Source organism: Cherax quadricarinatus, chromosome 49 (assembly GCF_038502225.1).
Source record: "Cherax quadricarinatus isolate ZL_2023a chromosome 49, ASM3850222v1, whole genome shotgun sequence".
NCBI classification, from domain to species: domain Eukaryota; kingdom Metazoa; phylum Arthropoda; class Malacostraca; order Decapoda; family Parastacidae; genus Cherax; species Cherax quadricarinatus.
The window spans coordinates 4,989,631-4,999,934 of NC_091340.1; the positions used below are offsets into that span (position 1 = coordinate 4,989,631).

Below are 10,304 nucleotides of genomic sequence, written 5' to 3' on the forward strand. Positions count from 1 at the left end.
TATATATGTGTGTGTGTGTGTGTGTGTGTGTGTAACAGGCCGCCTAGTGTCTAATCGACATGGGCCTAGGACAAAATGTTAATTAACACACGTGAAGTATGATAAAGCTCATAGAGCAGGAAGAGGACCTACTAGCGACCAGTGAAGAGGTGGGGCCAGGAGCTATGAATCGACCCCTGCAATCACAATTAAGGAAGTACAGTTGAGTACACATACACACGAGATAAATATACATCAGAATATATTCGAAGTTGTCCGTGGTTCAATCCTCCGCACGGGTGGTAACATTGGGTATGTTTCCTTACACCTGCTGTCCCTGTTCACCTAGCAGTAGGTAAGTAGGTGCCTGGGTAGGTAGTTGTTGGGAACTCATATCTCCACACCAGCCTTGACGGGGAACGGGTGAGAGACATTCGTGCCCTTGCACTTAGATTGTCAGGAGGCAGATGTGGGGATTCATGCTGCTGCCCCTACCTTTCAAGAGGTAGATGTGGGCATTCATGCTGCTGCATTTACCTTTCAAGAGGCATATCTAGGAGATTCATGCTTCAGTACCCATCCTGTCAAGAATTAGGCATGGAGGACTTGCGCCCCCACCCCCGTGGGTTCTTTCCATGCTGCAAGATTTGATAAAATAACTTACCACAGTCCTGTGCTCCGGGGTATTGGAAACAATGCTCAGCTTCGGCTAGGAGCCCATACTTACCAGGGGTCTGACTGTGGCAAAATTACTGTGTACATCGACTCCAGGCTGAGGGACTGATTACTTCGAATTCTTTCTGATCTTCATCATTCTTCTCTGTATAGGACTGATGAAGCCACTGTGTGGCGAAACGTTTCCTCAGTAAAGATACCCAAGTGTTGTACATGTGTCTAATTTGCCAAGTTGTCGGTTATCTGAACCATTATCAACAACGTTTATTTTCGTTGCAGGTGTAGGAATGATGCTGAGGAAGCTGGGTCAGACCAGCAAGCCCACGGTGGAGTTCATAGAGAATAATGGGGAATGGACCTTAAAGACCACCACCACACTGAAGACCACGGAACTGAAGTTTAAACTTGGCCAAGAAGTTGATGAATCTACCTTCGACGGCAGAGATTGTAAGGTGCGTGAGTGGTGGTACTGGTGGAATGGTGGTGGTACTGTTGGAATGGTGGTGGTACTGTTGGAATGGTGGTGGTACTGGTGGAATGGTGGTGGTACTGGTGGAATGGTGGTGGTACTAGTGGAATGGTGGTGGAATGGTGGTGGTACTGTTGGAATGGTGGTGGTACTGTTGGAATGGTGGTGGTACTGGTGGAATGGTGGTGGTACTAGTGGAATGGTGGTGGTACTGGTACTGGTGGAATGGTGGTGGTACTGGTGGAATAGTGGTGGTACTGGTGGAATGGTGGTACTGGTGGAATGGTGGTGGTACTGGTGGAATGGTGGTGGTACTGGTGGAATGGTGGTGGTACTGTTGGAATGGTGGTGGTAGTTGGAATGGTGGTACTGGTGGAATGGTGGTGGTACTGGTGGAATGGTGGTGGTACTGTTGGAATGGTGGTGGTACTGGTGGAATGGTGGTGGTACTGGTGGAATAGTGGTGATACTAGTGGAATGGTGGTGGTACTGGTGGAATGGTGGTGGTACTGGTGGAATGGTGGTACTGGTGGAATGGTGGTGGTACTGGTGGAATGGTGGTGGTACTGTTGGAATGGTGGTACTGGTGGAATGGTGGTGGTACTGGTGGAATGGTGGTGGTACTGTTGGAATGGTGGTGGTACTGTTGGAATGGTGGTGGTACTGTTGGAATGGTGGTGGTACTGGTACTGGTGGAATGGTGGTGATACTGTTGGAATGGTGGTGGTACTGGTGGAATGGTGGTGGTACTGGTGGAATGGTGGTGGTACTGGTGGAATGGTGGTGGTACTGGTGGAATGGTGGTGGTACTGGTGGAATGGTGGTGGTACTGTTGGAATGGTGGTGGTACTGGTGGAATGGTGGTGGTACTGGTGGAATGGTGGTGGTACTGGTGGAATGGTGGTGGTACTGGTGGAATGGTGGTGGTACTGGTGGAATGGTGGTGGTACTGGTGGAATGGTGGTGGTACTGGTGGAATGGTGGTGGTACTGGTGGAATGGTGGTGGTACTGTTGGAATGGTGGTACTGGTGGAATGGTGGTGGTACTGGTGGAATGGTGGTGGTACTGGTGGAATGGTGGTGGTACTGGTGGAATAGTGGTGATACTGGTGGAATGGTGGTGGTACTGGCGGAATGGTGGTGGTACTGGTGGAATGGTGGTGGTACTGGTGGAATGGTGGTGGTACTAGTGGAATGGTGGTGGTACTGTTGGAATGGTGGTGGTACTGGTGGAATGGTGGTGGTACTGTTGGAATGGTGGTGGTACTGGTGGAATGGTGGTGGTACTGGTGGAATGGTGGTGGTACTGGTGGAATGGTTGTGGTACTGGTGGAATGGTGGTACTGGTGGAATGGTGGTGGTGCTGGTGGAATGGTGGTACTGGTGGAATGGTGGTGGTATTGGTGGAATGGTGGTGGTACTGGTGGAATGGTGGTGGTACTGGTGGAATGGTGGTGGTACTGGTGGAATGGTGGTGGTACTGGTGGAATGGTGGTGGTGCTGGTGGAATGGTGGTACTGGTGGAATGGTGGTGGTATTGGTGGAATGGTGGTGGTACTGGTGGAATGGTGGTGGTATTGGTGGAATGGTGGTGGTATTGGTGGAATGGTGGTGGTACTGGTGGAATGGTGGTGGTACTGGTGGAATGGAGGTGGTACTGGTGGAATGGTGGTGGTACTGGTGGAATGATGGTGGTACTGGTGGAATGGTGGTGGTACTGGTGGAATGGAGGTGGTACTGGTGGAATGGAGGTGGTACTGGTGGAATGGTGGTGGTACTGGTGGAATGATGGTGGTACTGGTGGAATGGTGGTGGTACTGGTGGAATGGTGGTGGTACTGGTTGAATGGTGGTGGTACCCACTTTACTGATGGGGAACATAGACAACCGATGTAAGGACACACCCAATGTTTCTACCCTCGCTGGGAATTGAACCCAGGCCCTCACCTCGTGAAGTGAGAGGTTTAACCACCAGGCCACGGGGCACCATAACACCCAGGTATGTACCTACTTGCTTGCTAATTGAACGAGACAGCAGGTGTAAGGATACATGCCCAATATTTCCACCCATATCAGGGATCAAATCATAGACACTCAGTGTGAGGCGAAAGCGTTGTTAACCAAGCAACAGTGTAAGTGTGAGGTGCATAATTGTAAAGGGTTAGGTTCCGGGCTACCGCTGTAAAGTGAAACATAACCAATTTTTCACTTTAAAATGCATATAAAAGCATGATAACATATTTACACTATCATATATTAAGTGAGCTAGGCCTAAAAAATGCATATACAGTACACACATTACTTATCTTAAAATATTTCTGTTCTTAGTTTATAGAGAGTGGTGAAAATATTTATTGTACGAAGTCTGAATAAATGAAGAATGGGTATAGTAATTGAAAACAACTGCATTAGCGAAATGCCATAAAGTGAAGTGCTGTAAAATGGGGCCTACCGGTATAAGTCGGAGGCCTTGGTTGTGATGGATAGTGGTGACATCAGTGTGATGTGTGTCATTGTGATGGTGGCAGGGTGGGGGTGAGGTAATGGAAATGGTGATAGTGGTTTATGGTGATAATGATAGTTGGTGGTAGTGGTGGTGTTGGAGATGTTCATATACATCTTAGCTTAGCCACCTTTGGTGCCTCAAACCCTCAAATTCATTCGAATTCATTTTTTTCACCACCATTCACTACCCGGAGCTATTCCATATTACAATTATATGAGGTTACCTACATTTGCACTTCAAATATATATCAAATCTGTTTTGAGCTAACACCACTCACATTGTGAATGGTGGCATGACCACTCTAAGCAAAGAAAAAAACTCTCATTTGATGAACAAAGTATTGAAAGGACACCATGAGCATAGCTCTGCTCCATTAGCTACAAATAGGTAATTACTGGGGGCTTTATAAAGTATGTGGTAAAACCCCCAGTGAGTGCAATTTTGTATAAATGGAAGGTTGTTTGTTATACATACATGTCTTCCTATCACCACACATTTCTCAGAATGTCTCCATTTAGCGTCCTAGCTCGATGTTTTATGCTGCCACACTAACAGTTTTCAACTGTCCATTAGGGTGATGTAAACATTTTATGCACTTCCTTAGACTCATCCCTTCCTGTCTTGGATGAAATAGCATATTGCTGATAGGTATGTAAACAAAAGCAAAGTTCCTGAGCAATACTTTACTGGGACAACATTTTGCTGTGTAGAGCTTGTTAGACATGACAAAGTTCTACAGAGCAAAACGTTTTCCCAATAAAAATACGTTCTGCAACCTGTCTTTGTCTTCATACCTACACATGTTCCACAGGCACCCACCCACAAGACTGAACCAGCATTTCATGAAAAAAAATGTTTAACTTCCCATCTCAGTCACTTTACCAACAATCTTAAGTCACAGTTAAAACCCAATGCTTGTATAGACAGATGGTTCTGTTATCAGTCCACAGTTTACTCTGTGCGACTTTTTGATAGTACAAATTCCTATCAAATGCCATCCAGTCTTGTAAGTCTATGCACTGTATTTTGTTGAAATAAAGTTTGTACACACAGGATATTAAATTCATCAACACCACACCACCAATCACTAGACTGAAACACTACCACACAGTATTCACCTAATTCCTGGTACTCAGGGCTTCAAAAATTGTGTTGATGCCTCATGCAGCAAATTCTAAAGACTCTGGGCTCCCCACAGACGGTGTTCACCCTGGAGGGAGACAAGCTGATTCAGGTGCAGACAGCAGTCAAGGGCAAGAGTGCCAAGTATACCAGGGAATTCACAGACACGCAAATGATCATGGTAAGTCCAAAGCTTCCCGAGTTCACAGACACACAAATGATTAGAGTAGGGGTTGGTAACCTATGGCCCGTGGACTGGATCCAGCCAACATGGCCATGGCTCAAATGATGTTAAATATATGTCAAAGTTTAGCATGTATTATATTTTTTTTTTAACAAGTTGGCCGTCTACCACTAAGGCAGGGTGACCCAAAAAGAAAGAAAATCCCCAAAAAGAAAATACTTTCATCATCATTCAACACTTTCACCTCACTCATACATAATCACTGCTTTTGCAGAGGTGCCCAGAACACAACAGTTTAGAAGCATATATGTATAAAGATACACAACATATCCCTCCAAACTGCCAATATTCCAAACCCCTCCTTTAAAGTGCAGGCATTGTACTTCCCATTTCAGTTTCCCTGAATCCCTTCACTAAATATTACCCTGCTCACACTCCAACAGCTCGTCAGGTCCCAAATACCATTCGTCTCCATTCACTCCTATCAAACACGCTCATGCACGCTTGCTGGAAGTCCAAGCCCCTCGCCCACAAAACCTCCTTTACCCCCTCCCTCCAGCCTTTTCAAGGACAACCCCTACCCCGCCTTCCTTTCCCTACAGATTTATACGCTCTCCATGTCATTCTACTTTGATCCATTCTCTCTAAATGACCAAACCACCTCAACAACCCCTCTTCGGCCTTCTGACTAATACTTTTACTAACTCCACACCTTCTCCTAATTTCCACACTCCAAATTCTCTACATAATATTTACACCACACATTGCCCTTAGACAGGACACCTCCACCGCCTCCAACCGCCTCCTCGCTGCAGCATTTACAACCCAAGCTTCACACCCATATAAGAGTGTTGGTACCACTATACTTTCATACATTCCCTTCTTTGCCTCCATAGATAACGTTTTTTGTCTCCACATATCCCTGTGTACACCACTCACCTTTTTTTCTTCATCAGTTCTATGGTTAACCTCATCCTTCATACATCCATCCGCCTGACACATCAACTCCCAAATATCTGAAAACATTCACTTCTTTGATATCCAATTTTTCTATTTATTAACTATGGCGATAGGTGTGGCAAGCCATCCGCTCAGAGACATAGGCTCTATCCCCTAGACAGAACAAGGTTGCCAATCCCTGGATTAAAGCAATGCTAAAGCTTCCCGAGTTCTCAGACAAATGAGCAATTCACAGACATAGTAAGTCCAAAGCCTCTTCTCACTTCCAGATATTATCATCCAGTAACTCATTCATTTACTTATTATAAATCCATGTCCATATTATTTAATCCTACTTCAAAAGCATGTACCGGTAGTTATTGTGTAAATATAATCAAAATACATGTCATGTAGTTTTTTGGTAGCTGGAAAAACTTGTGTATACAGTGCAAGGCATGGTGCTGAATGAGCACTGAATGGACCAATGTCTTGCTTTCATATGGAGTTTGGATAATAACTTTAAAAAAAGTGTATTTTTTGAGAAAACTCACCTGAGTAAAAGTTCTAAATGCAGATTCGTTCTGCTGTGTCTGTTCTAAAATATTCTGCAGATGCATGAAGACAGAACTACAAGTAGGTGTAGCAACTGGAGATGGTGTCAGAGGTAGGAAGGGCCCGCTAATGGAAGTAAATCATGCCAAGCATTATTAGCAATATTAATATTATTATTATAATGAAAACTAAGCACTAAACCACCAGGGTCATACAGCACTGATTATAAGGAATAGAGTAGCAGAGGATATCCCCTGCATCAAGATACCACTGTTGCTGTATCAGACAAATATCAGGATGGGTGACCTGTTTTTTTGGCATAGTATATTTTTATATAGCCAGACTTGAGTAATGGAAATGGGAAGTACAATGCCTGCACTTTAAAGGAGGGGTTTGGGATATTGGCAGTTTGGAGGGATATGTAGTGCATCTTCCTACGTATATGCTTCTAAACTGTTGTATTCTGAGCACCTCTGCAAAAACAGTGATTATGTGTGAGTGATGTGAAAGTGCTGAATGATGATGAAAGTATTTTCTTTTTGGGGATTTTCTTTCCTTTTGGGTCACCCTTCCTCGGTAAGAGACAGTCAACTTGTTAAAAAAAAAAAAAAAAAAAAAGGGTTACTAGCCCCGTGCTCCCAGCATGTTAATCGCCTCTTACGACACGCATGGCTTATGGAGGAAGAATTCTGTTCCACTTCCCCATGGAGACAAGAGGAAATAAACAAGAACTAGTAAGAAAATAGAGGAAAACCCAGAGGGGTGTGTGTATATATATATATATGCTTATATGCTTGTACATGCATGTGTAGTGTCACGAAGTAGCAAGAGATACCTGAAATCTTGCATGTTTATGACATGGAAAAAAAAAACACCAGCAATCCTACCATCATGTAAAACAATTACAGGGTTTCATTTTATACTCACTTGGCAGGACGATAGTACCTCCCTGGGTGGTTGCTGTCTACCAACCTACTACCACAGGACGGTAGTACCTCCCTGGGTGGTTGCTGTCTACCAACCTACTACCACAGGACGGTAGTACCTCCCTGGGTGGTTGCTGTCTACCAACCTACTACCCTCATTGAGAAATTATTAAAATCAAAACTAAGTGCTAAACTAAATTTTAATTCTTATTATTATTTTCATCAAATCTGTAATTTGAAGTGTTCCATCCTGAACTTTCAGAAGCAAACAGGCAGCTTATTTGGGTCAAATAGTTTGCCCCTGTTTCATTTAGTTTGCATACTTTTGTATTCATTCAGTTAATTTTGATAATCTAATGATTGAACTTCTATAGTTGTCGGAGTGTGATGATGTTGTCTCAAAGCGCATCTACAAGCGCCAGTAAGGGAAGCAACAGCAACAGCAGCAGCAAAAAGATCAGCAACAACAGACAGAACAGCAGCACGACAGCAGCACGACAGCAGCAGCATAAATCCATCATCCTTTGCCTCACTGTCTTGAGAACTTGCTCACTGCTCAAGATTCCTTCCTATGATCATCTTCTCATTACCTTAGATACTCTTTTCTGTCCAACATGAATGATCATATAAATACTGCATTTGTATTTTTTAATCACATTTTGCAACAATAAAAAATACAATCTAGACTATTAGCATTTACTAACAACCCATTCTTACAACTTTAGGTACAGTATAACAATGATTTAAATTTTGAATTATTAAATCCACCCATGTAACTGCTACATAATTCTCCTCATAATTTTTCAGCATTAATAAAAGTATTATATGTATAGTACAGTATATCAATTATTGAGATAAACTGACCACACTGATACATATAGCAGTCATGGACCATTATAAATACACTATATACTATATTACTTTTTTATGTTTCAGAATGAATAAAGATTTTGAATAAAGCTGGTATTTAAATTAAACCATGTACCACTGTCTCTCCTAGATTAATGTACATACAACAAGTACAGTGGTACCTCGGGATAGGAATTTATTTCGTTCCAGAAGGCTGTTCGAGTGCCGATACCGAACGAATATGTTCCCGTAAGAAATAATGTAAATTAGATTAATCCATTTCAGACCCCCAAAAATACACTTACAAAAGCACTTACATAAATAAACTTACATAACTGTTCGAGTTGTGAGCTGTTCGTATCCCGAGGTACCACTGTATTTCTAAATTAACTGTTAATAAAGAACAAATAAAAATATCCAGCAAAAATAATGCTCTATGAGCTGTCTTTTTCATTATCACAAAATGCACGGGGAAAAAGCTGCTTATTACATTCGCTAGGAAGTGCCAGTCGTAATTATTAAATTCACAGAGAAAATTTAAACTCATAAAAATCACAGTATTTTGTTAATACTGGGCAGGAACAAATTCTAATCTTCACATAAAACTTTTGTTATCCAGCCTGTTTTATTAGAACATAATACTCCTAGAAAGGTCTATCAACACTTCAATTGTACACAATAATAATGTTCATAGGGAAGCTTTTTAATAATTGTAAAGTAATATGGGCTTAGGCTTAAAAATCTTCTGCAGCATTACCATTTACCACAGCTGTAATGCTCTCCTTGACCATTTTAAAATCAGGACACTTTTGTCATCCAAAATAACTCAGTTTCATCAATGCTGAACATCATCAATTATTGATAATATGGCTGTTCATTTTATAAGTATGGATAATATTAAGTTTCTTAATCGTATAAAATCAGCCCCTACTAGCACTGAAAGTATCTGATGCTGCAATTCATCATCTTCCTTTAGATTCGCAAATAAAATGAATGAAAGATGGTACGTGCTTATCTAGGAAGAAGATAGGCCAGTGGCTTTGGTAATTTCAACATCCTCTTCATTAGCTTAACATCTTTCTCAAAGATCTATTTTTAATACCCAAAGTAATGATCTTCTTGAAGACTAGAAGTCACAATACTGTGGCTGGAATAATTCACAAATAACCCATGCTTAGGTAAGACAATTTTAAACTTCATTTTGGTCCATTGTGGAGCATTTTAAAGTCTTAACTGATAATGGTCCAGGACATACACAAAAGTTGCATTGATGTTGGTAGAATTGCCGACAGTATGTTAGGTAAAAGGACACAAGTGTAACTAATGTGATATTTTATTGTGACAACATTTCACTCTCCAGGAGCTTTGCCAAGCCATTACCAACGGCTTGACAAAGCTCCTGGAGAGCGAAATGTTGTCACAATAAAATGTCACATTAATTGCACTTGTGTCCTTTTACCTAACATTCACAAAAGTTGCCTAGAGTTTCCTCTCCGAAGTAATGATCTGTCTCTTTGACTCAGAGCCAGCATGGTATTTTTTACCACTCGATGGGCTTTTGCTATTCATCTTAGCTGGGATTAAATGCTAGCATCTAAAATGTCACCCTGCCTCGGTGGGAGACGGCCGACTTGTTAAAAAAAAAAAAAAAAAAAAAAAACAAACAGAATTAATCAAGATATTACATGTAACACAAGACAATAAAAAAATCCCATCTTATTTGTATCAAAATTGTAATAAGGTTGGGCACAAGTCTACCCTAATTATAATGAGTTATGAGGAGGATAAAACTGAAATGGAGCAACCTCTTTAAGGTCCCTCTTCAGGGATACCAATCCTTGAAGAACTCTACAGACCTGTATGTTACCTAGCCAGGAAGGTCCATTTCCTCACTGTTAAGGCCTAATACTACCAGCCCTCCCTGCCAAGTTGGGTCATGCTGATGAAATGATCAATGAGGAAGATAAAAGTAAGCCGGAGTGAAAGGAAACTGCCTCCCTGTCATTTCAATGGGATATGGAGGATAATGGTAATATATCATAGTTTGGGATATTGGCAGTTTGGAGGGGTATGTTGTGTATCTTTATACGTATATGCTTCTAAA

General features: G+C 42.0%; 1 protein-coding gene across 1 annotated transcript in view; it reads left to right on the forward strand.

Annotated features, from left to right (window-relative positions):
- Positions 1-8,037, forward strand: part of LOC128696957 (sodium/calcium exchanger regulatory protein 1) — a 32,562-nt gene extending 24,525 nt beyond the window's left edge. Inside the window, exons 2-4 of the mRNA XM_053788385.2 lie at positions 934-1,106; positions 4,827-4,931; positions 7,726-8,037. Of these exons, the coding sequence (XP_053644360.1) occupies positions 934-1,106; positions 4,827-4,931; positions 7,726-7,776 (329 nt within the window). The 3' untranslated portion in view covers positions 7,777-8,037. The remainder of the gene's footprint in view (positions 1-933; positions 1,107-4,826; positions 4,932-7,725) is intronic.
- Positions 8,038-10,304: the final 2,267 nt, after the last annotated feature.